Source organism: Raphanus sativus, chromosome 9 (genome assembly GCF_000801105.2).
Source record: "Raphanus sativus cultivar WK10039 chromosome 9, ASM80110v3, whole genome shotgun sequence".
NCBI lineage: Eukaryota > Viridiplantae > Streptophyta > Magnoliopsida > Brassicales > Brassicaceae > Raphanus > Raphanus sativus.
The window spans coordinates 3057185-3074531 of NC_079519.1; the positions used below are offsets into that span (position 1 = coordinate 3057185).

At 32.4% G+C, this 17347-nt stretch overlaps 2 protein-coding genes across 3 annotated transcripts; both read left to right on the forward strand.

The window, feature by feature from the left end:
- The first annotated feature begins 1295 nt into the window (after positions 1 to 1295).
- On the forward strand, positions 1296 to 4723 carry LOC108824516 (cyclin-D1-1). 2 transcript variants are annotated; one of them, XM_056995486.1, is made up of 7 exons: positions 1296 to 1623; positions 1734 to 1820; positions 2317 to 2415; positions 2516 to 2717; positions 3487 to 3623; positions 3711 to 3920; positions 4186 to 4723. In XM_056995486.1, exons 1-7 carry the CDS (start codon positions 1417 to 1419, stop codon positions 4210 to 4212), a joined length of 969 nt encoding a protein of 322 aa, XP_056851466.1. In that variant the 5' UTR covers positions 1296 to 1416; the 3' UTR covers positions 4213 to 4723. The 2 variants fall into 2 exon arrangements, with proteins under 2 accessions (XP_056851466.1, XP_018453453.2); XM_018597951.2 differs by having other exon boundaries at positions 3711 to 4723.
- Positions 4724 to 14199: 9476 nt separating this feature from the next.
- Positions 14200 to 15917, forward strand: LOC108823456 (xyloglucan O-acetyltransferase 1). The gene is made up of 2 exons (XM_018596669.2): positions 14200 to 14557; positions 14639 to 15917. Exons 1-2 carry the CDS (start codon positions 14299 to 14301, stop codon positions 15688 to 15690), a joined length of 1311 nt encoding a protein of 436 aa, XP_018452171.1. The 5' UTR covers positions 14200 to 14298; the 3' UTR covers positions 15691 to 15917.
- The last annotated feature ends 1430 nt before the right edge of the window (positions 15918 to 17347 follow it).

Below are 17347 nucleotides of genomic sequence, written 5' to 3' on the forward strand. Positions count from 1 at the left end.
TCCAAACTTATAATTTATTACATTTATATACCTTTAAATTTTTGAATATATAATTATATTGTTTTATCATTTTTAATATATAATTATATTTATAAATACTAAAAATTTGAAGAAAAAAAATTGAAAATAGTTTGAAATTTTATTTTCACACTTCAAAAATAATTTTTTTAAAAAAATTGAAAATTCAATTTTTTATAATAGGTTCGAATTTAAAACATATAATTCAAAAATTATTTTTATTGTTTCTTTATTACTCTTTGTATATCTATAAAGCAAATTTGCCTTTTTAATGAAAACTCTTTTGGTAAGCCTAATTGATGAAAACATACATCAATATAAAAAAGTTATGATCATATTTGATAAGTCAATGTATATACAACTTTCACACTTTCACATAATTTTTAAAATCTATTAACTCTTAAAATTCACAAACGCTATACAAATTCATCTCTCAATAACCCTCCCTAATCTTATTCTAGTGAAATTTGAACTTATGATTATTAGATCTTTATAAGATAATCCATTTTTTTATACAGTAACCTAAAAAACAAAATTTTAGTTAGTAACCACAATATATAATTAAGTTGGTTGGATTGGCCTATACTCGCACTATTAGAATATACTCAGATATTTCTGTTGTAACTAGAGTATATTTCCTGTTCAGATATTTACGGATGTAGTTCCTAAAACTCTGTAACTATGATGCCTTTATAAGGCTATCGTTTGTGAATAATAAAGCTAAGGACTTTCACAATCTATTACGCACAACATCTGCAAAATGTTCTGCCTAAGCTACCTAACCCAAAATGGTTCATTACACCCATGCAAACCAGGCCCATCAAGGTAATCACCAACCAGTAGATTGCACGTCAGCATATTTTGAAAACAGTCGGACTACCTCTCCCTCTCTCTCCTCACGAGAGTAACATCCAAACAAAACGTACATTAGCTGTACAGCCTGTACCCATGCAATGCAACCCCGTAACCCCCACGTATACGTAATTACGTTACCTTTACACCTCTCTTTTATACACCACTGCCTTCAGCTAACCTGCGCATTTCGCTTTAGCGCGTGTTAGTCACAAGTACAAAAGACAAACAACAAAACAAGAAAAACTTCAAACCTTCCCTGTCTAGATTCGAGAACAGTCCCGTTTTCCCGGGCAAAACGGAAACTGTAACAGTCTCTCTGTTCTGTTCTGTTCTTTTTTTATTTTCCCATAAAAAAATGAAAAATAAATAAATAATATTAAATTTCTATGTGCTTTCTCGTGTTTATATATCCAAACAAATGAATGTGTTCAACCCTCACTCTCCTCTCCGTCTTCCCTCACTCTCTCTCTCTCTCACTCAGATCCCAACACGCGTTCATGGAGATGCAATGAGAATCTGATTGCGATTCATTTTCCGATTAATATGGATTTATTCTGCGGAGAGTGTTCCTCCGGCGAATCAACGGCTGAGCTCTCATCGGAGGAAGTTGAATCATGGCCTGATGATTCGATCGCGAGCTGCATCGAGGACGAGAGGCACTTTGTTCCAGGACTTGACTACCTCTCTAGGTTCCACTCTCAGTCTCTCGACGCTTCCGCTAGAGAAGAGTCCGTCTCATGGATACTCAAGGCGAGCGATTATTAACTTCTTTAAATATATTTACAATCAGCTTTTCGTTATTTTTCGTTTTTACATGCAGAGATGGTGTATTTGACAGAGTGCGTTTTGTTTGGATGCAGGTACAAGCGTATTACAGCTTCCAGCCTTTAACGGCGTACCTCGCCGTTAACTATATGGATCGGTTTCTCTACGCTCGCCGATTACCGGTAAATCCTTTAAAACGTCAACGTTCATATTGATATGAAAAATAACAACGCACCTCAAAGTCAATAGTTTTCACTTTTTTCATGGGATCTATTTATTTTATTGACTTTTCTTCAAAACTAGTACTTGGTAGATGAAAATTAATGGTAAATATGAGACTGAAACATTTATTTGATGGATTGATTTAGTCGGATGTTGTTTTGGAATGAACTATTTGTATAAATAATTATAGAACAGTAGCGGGCATGGGGAAGAAAAAATTATTTATTTGTTTTTGTTATTTTTATTTAAACTATTTATAAGTTCCTATTATAATATAGTGGCTTATAATACAATACTTTTGCAGTAAACTTTTCACTCCACGTAATCCTATTTATCTCAAAACTTTATAATCATGTTGTAAAAACGCTCCTCAACTAAATAATATTTTAGTTATTCTTATATTTAGAGTATGTACATAATCAATGATGAGATTAATTAGCAGTCTGCTTTTAACAGGAAACGAGTGGTTGGCCAATGCAGCTTTTAGCAGTGGCGTGCTTGTCTCTAGCTGCCAAGATGGAGGAAGTTCTCGTTCCTTCTCTTTTTGATTTCCAGGTTATTTCATTTATTCTTGTTAAAATTATTTTAAAAAAATCTGTACTACATGCCCTGTTTTTTAGCTCTGTTATAAGTCGTGTCTTTGTTTGGAATGTAGGTTGAAGGAGTGAAGTATATATTTGAAGCAAAGACGATACAAAGAATGGAACTTCTTGTTCTGGATGTTTTAGATTGGAGACTACGATCTGTTACACCCTTCAGCTTCCTCAGCTTCTTTGCTTATAAGATCGATCCTCTAGGAACCTCTCTCGGGTTCTTTCTCTCCCATGCCACAGAGATTATACTCTCCAACATCAAAGGTAAACGTAATGTTGTGTATGATCATTAATATCATACGTACATTGGTCTGCTTAGGGCTGGGCAAAAAATCCGAATCCGAAAAACCGAACTGAATCCGATCCGAAAAAGTAGCACCGAATCCGAACCGAAATTGATTAAATATCCGAACGGGTTCAAAATTGCGGTATTTAAAGAACCGAAACCGAACCCGATCCGAACCGAAATATTTTGGGTACCCGAATGTATCCGAAATAAATTTATATACTTAAATATATACATTATTTTTATATATAATGTATATTAAAAATATTAAAAATATATAAGATACCTTTAAGTTTTCCAAAATACTCGGAAAATATATGAAATAGTCAAAAGTAAATGTTTAAAATAGCTAAAGTATATTGAAAACACCAAAATATTTAAATATCTATTAATTTTTTGTCCAAATATTCAAAGAAAACCAATTTATATGTTAAATTAAGGTATTTTGACATATATGTTATGAAAATTTATATGTAATATATTATATTTCTTATAGATTTTGAAAGTTTAAAGTATATAATGAACTTTGAAAATTTGAAAACATTTTAAATGGGTTATCCGAACCCGAACCGAACCCGCAAAGATCCGAACCGAATCCGAACCGAAATTTAGAAATATCCGAATGGGGCTAAAATCTTTGATCCCGAAAATCCGAAACCCGAATGGACTGAACCGAAACCCGAATGGGTACCCGAACGCCCAACCCTAGGTCTGCTTCTAACAAAAAAAAAAAATCATATTGCACAGAAGCGAGCTTTCTTGAGTATAGGCCATCGAGCATAGCTGCAGCTGCGATTCTTTGCGTAGCCAACGAGCTCCCTTCTCTATCCTCTGTTGCAAATCCCCGCGAGAGCCCTGAGACCTGGTGCGAAGGATTAAGCAAAGTAAGTTGGATTAAGAATGTTTTAATAATAAAACATGAGATTAACAATAGTGCCTTTGGTTTATATTAATTTTAATTGAATATTCAGGAGAAAATCGTGAGATGCTACAAGCTGATGAAAGCAATGGCCATAGAGAATAACCGGAGAAATTCACCAAGAGTGATAGCAAAGCTTAGAGTGAGCGTAAGAGCAGCATCCACATTGATAAGGCCAAGCGATGAATCCTCCTTCTCATCGTCGTCATCATCATCCTTATCTTCTCCATCTAAAAGGAGGAAACTGAGTGACTACTCATGGGTAGGTGATGACAATTGACAAATCCAGCTCTGAATAAACTAAGGGGGAAATAGAGTTAATAACATATGAAGTACATAGTTAATAATAAGTTGGGTGGTATTAAATCTAAAAAAAAAAACATAATTAGTGGGGTTGGTGAGAGTGTTTCCATCCAAAGGGGAAGGAATAAGAGTTTAATGAAACAGTGTTTGTTTACGACTTTTATGGGAAGGTAATATTTGGGGTTGGTTGGGAGAGACAATGCTCATCATTAATGACTTTGCAGATTCCCAATGAGAAGAAAGTAAAGTAAAAATAAAAGGTGAGTGAATGTAGACGACACACGTGTGAGAAGAAGATTATGACTTTTGAGTGTGTGTGTGTGTGTGTGTGCATGTGAGAGGGAAGGGCACATGATACATTACAGTCTACAGGTAGTGAATGGTGTTGATAAGACGGGGAGCGTATGAAAAAGAAGATTTTGAGTGAAAAGCTTGAAGATTTCAGACAGAGAGAGAAGCCTTTGTCTTAATGGATCGCAGCAGTCGGTGGGCCCTTAGCTCCTCTCCGAGTATATACACTACTCCATTTGTTTCTTTTTTTGTGATTCGTTTGTGTGCCGACTGCACGTGCCGGAGGCGTGTGTCGCACGTGTTTTTGTTTGTTTCTCTTCAAATCTTTTATTATTGGCGGGAAGTTTTGTGTTTTGATTTAAATTTACATGTACCTGCTCTTACTGGGTGTTAGAGCACGGTGATTTTTTTCTCATATTATATGCATGCGTGTAAGGCGTCACGTGAGTATATATAAATTTCTTTTTTTCATTATAATTATAGAAAATGTCTTTTAGTTTCAATAAGAAAACAAGACATGGAGCTATATAATGAAGTAAGGCAATAATGGTTGTCGCAGACGTTGTTAATAGCGAGAAGAACGTGAGAGATAAGATAATGCGAGTTGTGCTTGGATTTTGTGTGGCCTTGTGGGGAGCATAAGGCATGTGAACCTGTGAGTTTGTGAATCTGAGTTATATGTTTTATTGAGCGACGAACGTAAGAAGACAAAAGGTATATTTGATTAAATATAAGACCAAAAGAAGAAGACTATTTGATGTCTAAAAAGTGAGCTCCCTCGCAGTTGCCCCCTTTATAAAATGTAATGCCTAAACACACAATTTTTAGATAAAAGGTTATCTCTAACACAATTATACAAGCAATTTTTGTATTTACAAATCTAACAGCAGTAAAATTCGTTTCTCTCTTGGTTTTAGGCTTTTTGATATAGATGAGCAATAAATAGGAACAGAGGCATACATGTGACGTTCATCTGTCTCCATGTCAGAGAAAGTGGTCTCACTTCGAAACCACAAGGTAGCAACACCGTTTCATCCCTCGAACCCCTCAAACATTAGCCACCACACGTATTCCGAGCTTATGCCTCTGTCTAGTCTCTATCTATATGTATGCATGAATCTACATAAAACTGAAATTAGAAGGGCAAGAAAAGTCGAACTGAATTTACTGCATAACAAAACATTTAAGAAGGTGTGTTTTAGTCTTATAACCAAGTTTGACCAAAAACACAAAATCTTACAACCACTGAACCAAGTTATTCGGAGTTTTTCCGACATAGGTAAAACCCTGCTTCGACAAAATGTCTCTTTCCGTATAACTCATAATGATAATCAATTAGTTTAATATATATATATAATATTATTTAATTTATTCTTCATCAGCCATTTATTTTTTCGCCACCAATGAATTATTTACGAGTCTCGTTCATTAATCTAATCAATTCCTAACTTGTCTACCGGATTTAACAACGTAATCAACTTTCTATATGCTCATGACGCTCCTCTTCTCTTTATTTATGGAGTAGTATTTTAGTTTACATTACTTTCCCCATTATTCAACCATACGCTGCTGATGTTGACATCATTGTATAAGTTCAAACCCGTATATAAATTATTGAACATGCACTGAAACTTGAACAAAAAAAAAGAACATGCACTGAAACTAGAGTTTGAAGCTACTCCGTTTTAATGTACGTAACAATTTGTGTTACTACTTTTACTCCCGTACCAGTCAATATGACTTTTTAATTACTTTTTCTTTCTAAGAAAAGTTGTCACAGTGGTGTAAAGAGCATCGATATGACATGACAATCTGAGGACGAACCATGTAGACTGCGTACAAGAACTATTACAAGAAAGATATAAATAGTATTGTAAAGAAAGAGGTTGAGAAAGAATAGAAGCTTCACGCACTACTATTTAATCTAACATGAAGCAAAAAAAAAGGTAAAGAGAGGTAATGGTGATTAGGTGATTAGGTGCATAGCAACTGCTAATTATAAATAAACTTATGACAGCCCACACATTTGGACATATCAAGCATCGGGATTACCTCCATCATTCTTTATTAAATTTTTATTTATTTTAATTATCTTTTGAGTTTTGTTTGGGACAAACGGGGACGCAAAGGGACCGAAGCTTAATATCAGCGTATAAAGACATACGTCTTTTAATTACATCTTAATTATCTTTGTCCTTTTAGTTTGGTACACGCGTTCGCCATTAATTACATCCCTTTTTTACCATCTTCATTAATATTTAGATCCCTTTTTGCATACTTCACTAGCCCTTAGTTAATCAAAAGAGTATACAACATTCTTAAAGAAAATGGACAAGGATCATTGGGGGTAATGAGATCGAGACAAACGAAAATGAAATTATATATCGACAGGATATGCATTCATTAAATTTTTAATTATCTAATACTAGCATTACATTACATATACACATGTAGGTGATCTATATAGGCACATGTAGATCATGTGGATGTGGGTAGGAGGAATAAAATCAGAAAGACTTCGCTTTATTCTCAACTAGTGTTAAAAGTGAAGGATCCTAGGTCTAATTTATTCAAAACCCAAGGCCTTCCCTATATATTATATGTGCGTCATTACAACATTTGATGATGCATCACTATAATAATTTTTAGAATTTTTAGAAAATAGATTGATTCATTTAAACATATACTATTTTTTATTTTGATCATATAATTAATAATTAACAATTACTTATTTCCTTAAATAAAAATTACAGAATTATCTAATATAACTAAAAATATATATATGAAAATTAATAATTTTTGATAATAAAAATTTGATAACAATGTATGTATCATCTATCATTTTTGTTAAATTTATTTTATTAAAATAAACAATCATATTAACTATTTTATTTTTATTGTATGTTATACTTTGAATTTTTTAAAAGGATTATAAATTAATAAGCTGTTAAAATTCCGCATTGAAAAATTTGTGATCAAAGTTTTTACTTTTTTTTAAATAAAAACAAAAATGATTATAAAACCATATGAGTAGGAAGTCACATTTAATAATTTTTATCGTTCAAATTAAAATATATACATATAATTTAAAAAAATAAAATTAAAATTTATAAATTTACAAATTACATTGAATAAATATTGAGAATTTAATATTTTAATTTTAAAATTTTCATTGAATTTAAAACGAACTACAGAAACTATTAAAAGTCATATATTAAAAAAAAATTGTTATCAATGTTTTTTAAAAAAAATATTATAAAAAGATAGAAATGATCATAAGACTATATGAGTAAAAACCTCATTTAATAAATAATCATATTAAAATATACTATGTACTTATGTTAATATCATTTAAATTTAATTATATATCAAATAAAATAGATGAAAATGACTTTTTGAATTTATTTAATTACCATGTAATGATTGTAAATAAATAATAATGATTATTTTTATTTATGTATTTACACAATTTAACCATATATGTAATATTTATTGGCTGTTCAATTATTTATATATATTTTATTTTATTATTTCATAATGTATTAAAATGAAAGTAAATAAAATATGTATACGTAATGCTCATCTCGCGCGCACTAGCTGCAAGTATTAACCTAGTGTGTAGCATAACCCCTATCTATTTCTGTTTTCATATTACATATAACTATACTCTATGTAAATGTTTCCATTATATGCAATCTATTTGTATTGAACTTATACCTCTTTGTAATTGAATTAAGAACATATAAAAGCATATTTAGCCTTTCTTCTTAATGGGAAACAAAGGGAAAAAGAAAGCCGAGGGAATATATTATAGAACATATAGCAACAAAGTTTGCACATGGATTGCCTTTAATCTTTACAGAAGAAGATACAATATATTCATTAAATTAAATCAAACTTTGGATACTTGTAAAGTAAAAGAAAACATAAAGTGGTAAGATGATATTTAGAGAAGGAAACGATAAATAAAGAAAAGATAATGAGTTGTATCCTTCAAGATGAATATAATTTCAGTGATAAACAAAAGAAAAAAAAAGATGATGAGAATGCAATGGTGGCATGGCCCGACCCCGTAGGGCGTGAGAGGGTGAGTGAACTTGGTTTCTCGAGGGAGCGTCTCTCGTTGTGTTTTTTTTTTTTTTTTTTTTTTTTTTTGTGTGTTTTGCTTTTAGGAATTTTCGTGGGTTTGCTTTTTGTTATTTATGGTCACAAACCAAGATTCGGTCACTCTTCCTCCTTTGGCACTTTCATTTCACCAATACCATCTCTTCTGATTTCTATAGTGGACATTGACACCTCCATGCCCAAGTCCTTTGTTTCATCATCAATCCCTCTTTTCCTAATCCCACCACTTCATGTTGTTACAAGGACACTCGCACACACACACACACATCTGTGAGAAGCTCTAACTAATTATCATATCATAACTAAGCATAGTTAGTATTATAACACTGATTTTTTTTTTTTGACGGCAATAGTATTATAACACTGATTATAAATCCGACATTCACACAAAACAATGTTAAAGCAAACAATAAGACATACACAAGTTATAAGTTGTTCACTTTCAGCATGTGAGTTAGTCCATTTTCCGCAGGAACATATTTTACTGTGATGAAAACATTTATAATGGTTTTACCACCACAACTCAACATTTAACATATGGTTTTGATTCTTTCGATTAATCAAAAAAGAGTGCAAGGGAAAAAAGATGATGTACATGAGAGAAAGGAGATGAGCATAAAAGAAAAGTAGTTAGCACAGTGACTGAAAGCGATAAAGGAGGATTGTAAGTTTTTTCAGACTGAAAATTTTACAGAGATTTCAGCAAAGAGATGAGAAAGTTGAAAGCGAAAGGCAATTTTTCATGGGGCGAAAGCAAAAGTGGATTAGAGAGGAGAGAGCTGGTTTTAGACTTAGTTAAAGAAAGACAAAAAGAAATGTTACACTCTTTTAGATTTGACACTAAAGAAGATTGTGAACGTGACAGTATAGGAGCCATATCAATAAAGTACTGAATCCACTTTCACAAATGAAACTAATTCATTCCTCTAATCACCATCCTTAATACAACTTAGTTATGGGAGTTGTTTTGATTGGGCTACAACTTGGGATATGCTCAAGACCCATTTATAAAGTTTTAAATTTTCTAGTTTGCAAATCGACAACAAATTTAAGTCCACCCAGTTTAACTTTCCAACATTCTCTATCCCAAGTCTCAACTAGTTTTAAGTCCACCCATTAAACCCTTCCAGTTTCAGTATAAGAAAAGAAAAATTAATGTAATATTGACATTTTTATCAACGAATAAGCTTCTAAACATGTATAGTTTTGGTTCAGAGGATCCAGATTTGCTATACAAAGGAGAACACTAACACTCTCTGTTTTTGTGAACACTCAACAAACTCAATATTTACAACAAATAAATCTCTAATCTTTATTCTTATCATTGCAACAATTTTTTTAAAACAAATTTACACAAGGTACCAAGTATAAAGTATTCTCAAGATAGTAGCGATCTACCTCTTTGTTGTGTTTCATTGAATAACTCCTTCAGATGCCCCTTTTGCCACTACTGAGTTGTAACTTCTTTCCAGTTTCACTTGTGACACAAAACTGTATTTACATACGTAGCCGACACAAATGCCATCTCCACAACATTATTTCATACTCCTTCTCAACCTCTTGTTTCTCTCGATTTGATTGCTTTTGTTATATGATCAAGTATACTGTATATCCAATGGAGAAAAGTAAGTCAACATGAGTACATAGTTCCCTAAACACGGACCCATAGAAACTTCTACTGGTTTGTTATGTTTGAGCTAAGGACATACATAGTTCCCTAAACACGGGCCCATATAAACCTCTACTGGTTTGTTATTTTTGAGCTTAAATGGGCCTAACTTAGCGACTATCAAATGACCCAAATGGATTATTGGTTTATACATTTTTGAAGATTTTAGAGGAAGAACATGTTTCTTGAGTTTCACGTGTATCCTCGAGATCACAAGTCAGCATGTCAACTATTGTATAAAAGGAAGAACATGTTTCTATACAGGCTTGAGGAAGAAAATTGAGCAAATGATCCACAATTAAAGCTAAATTACTTACGTGTGATCGATTTAAGTCGGATGTATTTCATACTTAAGATCTTCGCCTTGCATTCTTGGAATTTATTCAGTAAAAGCGTTTGTTCATTGTATTTTCTGATAGGTGTCCATTTCAGCGAAAATTTAAGTTCATTTTGTATCATCAATCTCACAAACACTAGTCTAAACACGTAATGTAAGTCCTGGCATCCACCAACAATATGGATGAAGTTTCTATTATTTTCATATGAAATTATTCATAAATGAAAAATTGATTTACTGTAAATATAAACAGAAAAATATAGTGGTCCAACTGGCCTAATTAAACTAATCATTTTATTTTGTCAAAAGGGGAGGTGGGAAGCTGGTGAGCTACTACATCACCATTATCTCCTCTGTCATTACCTTTTAGCTTTTTAAATCCTAAATGTCAGTCTTGACTCTTGAATGTTGGTTCTAAATATGTAAGTATAGATTTTCTCTACAAAATTTTGAGAAAAAAAACATTTGAATTTATCTAAAGCGTAATGTCTTCTTGGTGTAAGTCAAATATTAACTTCTGCATGATTTTATTTTTGTTTTTAGCAACTAATTTCTTCAACAGTTGTATACTTTGTGAACTAGATTAAAATTTAATTAAAATTTTGCTTTGCCCAAAAAGAGAGAAATATATTAAAAAGTGTCCTATATTCTTAGGTTATATCAATTTTTTACTAAATACTTAGGCTATAGTTGATGATTAAACTAAGGAGATTGGTTTGGCTAACAATTTGAATGGTCAGAAGCAGGAGGGCACATGGAAAAAAAAAGAAATGGACCGAAGTTAACGGAGATGAGGACAACAAGTCGAACCACCCATTGCAAATTTAGATTACATCTTTGAGATAGATCACATGTTGTTAGAGTTCATCTTGCACATGCGTTCTACACAATCCTTGTTTCATCCTATATAATACCCCCATTTTACAGCTATTATATTTGATTGAAATGGACAGTTATCATATATACAAAGTCTTCCTTTTACGGATTCAATTTCAAACAGAGAAATTACTAGAGTTAATGCGCTTTTGGATCGAAAAATTGTCTTTTTCCTCCACGTGATATTTTTATCTCCGTGCCTGTTTGCATTTCCATACATTTTTTCATTTCCTTCAACCCAATAGTTCCATATGTTCTAACTAATCTCAGAAGACCCGTTGTAACATATGTAATGCTATATTTATTTTACCAGTGGTAACCATCCTTCTTCTACATTTTAGGTTAGGCAACTATCTTTCTATCAACGATTATCTTATCCACCACTGGTTATTAAACCGATCAAATAAAATGATATATAATGTTCTTTATTATACCATGTAAATATGCATCATGATGGAAATATTGTTTTAAATTTAAAAATATACACACCCATTGTTATTCAGAGTCTTTAAGAGAGCTTTTCGCTAATAAAAATGAAAAGAAAGAAGAAAATTATTTTAGGTGGAAAACTCTACTAAAACCGTAAGAAACACATGTTTTATTGTCTGATGAATCTTTTGATAAAAAATTATAATATATAAAATATTACTATTTTCTATTTTTAAGAAACTGATAATGATCTAATAGAGTATTTCCAATCACACTATATTTTCCATTTTAAAATAAAGTTTAAGGAAAATATAGTTTAAAATAAAATTGTTCAAATAATATGCTATTTTTCACTCTATAACATAATAGAAAATATATTTATTCTATATATAGAGTAATTTATTCTTTTTATCATCATTCTATTTTTTACTTTAAATAAAATATTATTAGAGCAAAAACTGATTCTAATTAAAATTATTATATTTTAGAATGAAAAATAGATTAAATCAGAAAAGGTCCGGTGGACTTAAAAGTCTAAAAGCAACTTTACCAAAATTGCTCTCAGGATTTTCACCCGTCTAGTAAAATGTTTAACATCTATCTTATTAAAACAGAAACATTCTGTTGGACCTAACATTTATTTTGTAAGTTTTTAAATTAAATACACATTATACTTTATAGTTAAACATATATTAAATCACTTTATGTTCCTTTCTTTATAATACTATCCATGTTTCCAAACAATATACTTATTTCTTTATACTACTATCAATGTTTCCAAACAATATATTTATTTCTTTATATTATTATCAATGTTTCCAAATAATATATTTTTATACTACTATCAATGTTTCCAAATAATACAATAATTAATCTTAGTTATTTTATATCTATCATTTTCTCTTTAAAATTTTGTATAACCGTCATAATTTTAAAGTTCACTATCATAAATTGCAAAATAGTGAATTTTAAAATTTCGATTATAAGATTACAAATTATGAAGTTATTACAATTTAAATCCAATTAGATTACATATCGGTCATCTATCAGTTCAATCGGTTAGCCTCGGATTTTAGTGATTTTTTAATATGAATATTTTAAAAACATAAATTGAATTGTCAGATCTCCGGGTTAACCGGTATAATCACAATCGGGTTGAATTTAAAAATACTGATTTAAATGCAAAAATATTTTAAATACACACTCTTTAAAATTTACCAAAATATTTGTTAAATTATTAATAAAATTTTTCATCGTAAAATATTCCGCACTTCAAAAGCGCGCATCAAAATCTAGTGTTTCTTAAAACCAAAACAATCATTACATGATAGTGGGTAAAATCATCTCTACGTTGACCAAGCCATCAGATCACTGAAACCGTACAAAAGGTCTCTAGAATTTTAATTATTACAGTTTTAAAAACTTTGTGAAAAAACGTGTAACTTACCAATCAATTTTATGACTTTTTCTAACAGTAATCTATAGAATTTGTTCTTTATCAAAAGTTCTAATCAGAAAGAAAAGAAGTTACATTTTTGATGATTGTTACATTTCAAAAAGTGTATTGTTATTGGTTTATATATTCTCACATTCCTAATAAAATATAGTGTTATTGGATTGATAATTTTGTAATTCTATACAAAAACTTTTGTTATTCTAAAGGTTTAGATTTCAATGATTCTATAAATATATTAAAATTAGTATTATTGTAAATTGTATTCTTAACTATTTAATTCATATATCAAAATTTTGAGAATACTATGTATATTACTTGTTCTTAAAATTATTATAGATGTTTACTTTCATAATATACAAAATTTTCTTCATTTTTTTCCAAATTCAACAAATTTCTATACTTTTAAAATCAAAAAACTCTCTATAAATCTAACTTTCATTAACACCCCTTTAAAAACACCTTAACTTTTTGAAGTATTTGGTTTACATTGCCTAAGTTAAGTGTCAGTTATCACCATCTTATTATAGGATTAAATAGTTAATTAGCTTAGATGATCAAATACATGCGGCACGTTATATTATCGACAGAGACCATTTTGAGTGAACGCAGACAATTGAACCCTGACACACGCAAGCAAAAATGTTATCGACGCACTGCATCATGGGCCAACTTCACACTGGCCGCTCACTGATCAAAGACACTCTTGCTGCTCCACCACAGAGCCACAGACTAATAAAAAAAAAAGATAATGCAAACAATAAATTCCTTATAATAAAAAACATTAATACGTCAAATTTATTGTTAAAATTTCCAGAATTGTAATTCTACGAGAACTTGATGACCATTGCCTAAAGCAAGTAGCATCATATTTCTAACTTTTTTTTAACGTAACTAGATAATCAATTATTAAAATAATGTCATATGAGATAGACTATTATTTTTGAATTTCTAACCAAAAAGCAAAGAAAAGACGATTTATAGCTGTACGAATTAATTTTATAAAATAAAAAAATTAATCATATATAGGAACATCATTGACATCAATAGACAAATAATAAAAGATTTGAGTAAAATATTCCTCCCATGGTCCAAAACCATTGAACCATTCCGTCTCTTCCACATAATACAGAACAACCACCAGAAACCGATGTGACATGTCGTTGGAAGAAAAAAAACACCATATCAATAATCAAGAAGGCCAAAGGTTGTTCTATATTCCTGAAATGGGACTAAAAGAGCAACAGAATTGTCCAAGTCAAAGGAAGATCGCTGTTTTTATAGTCTTAGCCTTTATACCATTTGCTCTGTTTCATCTCTGTTTTAATAACCCATTCTCAGCCATTGATGACACCACTCTCCAAGACTCTACAGCACACGTTGTGCTCACTAACTACTCTTCATCTTCTTCTCAAGGTACTATTGAAACTATCCAATATGATTTATATATGTAATGGATGCACGATGGCTTTAAGAGTGTTTATGTCGATCTTGCAGAAGAAGAATCTCAAGAAGAAGCTTTATGCGATTATACGAAAGGTAAATGGGTAAGAGACGAGATGGGTCCACTCTACAACGGCTCTAGCTGCGGAACAATCAAAGATGGTCAGAACTGCTTACGTCATGGAAGACCAGATTCCGGTTATCTTTATTGGAAATGGAAACCGAACCAATGCGATATACCGAGATTCGACGCTAACCGGTTTCTTGATCTTATGAGAGACAAACATCTAGCTTTCGTCGGCGACTCCATGGCTAGAAACCAGCTCGAGTCTCTCATCTGTTTGCTCTCTACCGTCTCTAGCCCTGATCTCGTTTACAGAAACGGAGAAGACAATAAGTTCAGAACGTGGCGGTTCGAATCCCACAATTTCACGGTCTCGGTTTACTGGTCCCCGTTTCTTGTGGCCGGTTTAGAGAAATCCGGAACGTTGGACCACAACGTATTGCACCTAGACCGTGTGGATGAGAGATGGGGCAATGATTTAGAACGTTTTGATACGGTCGTTGTCTCCGTGGGACACTGGTTTCTACATCCCGCGGTTTATTACGAGTCCGGTTCGGTTTTGGGATGTCATTCTTGCGAAGCAAGCAACTGTACCGAGATAGGGTTTTTCGATGTGTTTAGAAAAGCAATAAGAACGACGTTGAAAGCGGTTGCTGGAAGTCGCCGGAACGTGATCTTGACGACGTTTTCGCCGTCTCACTTCGAAGGCCGGCCTTGGGATAGTCTCGGCGCGTGTAACATGACGGAGCCGTACGAGGAGGGGAAGGTTCTAGAAGGTTTGGACTTGGAGATGCGACGGATAGAGATGGAGGAAGTTAAGGCGGCGAAAGCTGTGGCGGAGGGGAGGTTAGAGGCGTTAGATGTGACGGCCATCTCGGTGTTGAGACCAGACGGACATCCTGGTCCGTACATGTATGAATTCCCGTTCAAGAACGGTGTGCCTGAGAGGGTTCATAATGATTGTTTGCATTGGTGCTTGCCTGGTCCGGTAGACACGTGGAATGAGATTATGATAGAGATGTTGCGGCGATGGAGGGTGTGAATATGATGAAGGATGATTGTGGGAGTGATCCTATGATATCATTATGCATTGCATATGGCCAAAGGTGTAATCATTTGTTTCTTTGAGATGTAAGTAGTTTCTTTTCTTGCATTAGATTTAAAAAACATGTGGGTGATATTTTTTTGGTCGTTGTTATTCTTAAGCGATGGAGGAGTACGAAAGATAGTTGGATTTACGTTTTGATCAATAAACAGATTCTTTTCTTTCTTGTTTTTATAGTTTGATCGCTGAAACTATGCATCTTTGCCATTTTATAGTCTATACTCTATAGTAACCAACCGTAGTTGAAATCGCAGTAAAAATAATAGGAACTTTGGTTCCACTTGTATTTAAGAAAAAATAATAAAAGGGTAAGTAGAGCTTGAAAATTATTAATAAATTGGTGTTATGTAGTACTATTGACAATTTGTAGTGTGGCTGTTTATAAGAGGACATTATGGAATCAGATGGTGCCAACTGGCAAAGAGATGGCTGGACACCGCCATTTGCAGGAATTTTTCGGCTTTTGCATTTGTGCAGAGAGACATCGTTTTGTCTTTCATGTGAAGAGAATCTTCATTTTTACACAAATACTCTCTCCGTTTCATAATACTTGATGTTTTACCATAGTGCACAAAGATTAAGAAAATTGTATTTTTTAATAAAAAATATTTTAAAGATATAATTTTAAAATCAATTAACCAATAGTAAAAAAGACTGTGAAATCTAATTGGTTGAACAGTTTCCAATAAAGTTAAAGTAACCTTAAAATCTCAAAACTTCAACTAATTTGAAACAAAATTATCCTTCTAAAACATCAAGTATTATGAAACGGAGGGAGTACAATAGAAGGGGAAAAGACAAAATAAGTAACGGTTGTTGGTAGGGCTGGGAATTTTGATCAAAGCCCGCGGGTCCCGCCCCGTTTGATCCACCGCGGGGTTGGTGCGGGTCGAGCAATTTGAAATTTTTGAATTGCGGGTGCGGGTTAATATTATTTTAAGCGGGGCGGGTGCGGGTTAGCCGAATATGAGTCGCGGGTACCCGCCAACCCGCATATTTTTTAAAAAATGTTTTTTTAAAAATTAATTTTAATTATAAATGCATTATTTTAATATTATTTTTAAAAAATAATTAATATATAATTAAAATAATTATTTTTCGTAAAGAATATATAAAATATATAAAATTTTAATTATTTTAATATTTTAATTTAAAAATAATTAATATATAATTAAAATAAATTATTTTTAATATAATTATTATTATCCGCGGGTCATGCGGTTTACCCGCGGGTTTTAGCGGGGCGGGTGCGGGTTTAAGATATTTGGTTCGCGGGTTATGCGGGTCGGATTTTTGAATCCAAAATAATCATTCGATCCGCGGGTCGCGGGGCGGGTTGGGGCGGGTTAACCCGCGAACCCAGGCCTAGTTGTTGGACGGTGGTAGAATATAGATCTATCCTGGGCTTCTGTTGTTGACGGTGGCCCATTAATTCTTTTTGCGTTTGGGCTGAGCTTGAAGTGAGAAATATAGTTTGGTGTGTTTCTCACTTCAGTTTTGATAACATTTATAGATTGCACAGATTAGTTGAGGTTAACTCTTACATTCTTTTGAAAACTTTAACTAATTTCTCTAACTTACCTTGCACATTCAA

Coding starts and splice junctions, on each gene's coding strand:
- LOC108824516 (XM_056995486.1), top strand. CDS start 1,417: ATGGATTTATTCTGCGGAGAGTGTTCCTCCGGCGAATCAACGGCTGAG. Junction 1,821..2,316: donor TCTACGCTCGCCGATTACCG/GTAAATCCTTTA, acceptor TGCTTTTAACAG/GAAACGAGTGGTTGGCCAAT. Junction 2,718..3,486: donor TATACTCTCCAACATCAAAG/GTAAACGTAATG, acceptor CATATTGCACAG/AAGCGAGCTTTCTTGAGTAT.
- LOC108823456 (XM_018596669.2), top strand. CDS start 14,299: ATGTCGTTGGAAGAAAAAAAACACCATATCAATAATCAAGAAGGCCAA. Junction 14,558..14,638: donor CTCTTCATCTTCTTCTCAAG/GTACTATTGAAA, acceptor TCGATCTTGCAG/AAGAAGAATCTCAAGAAGAA.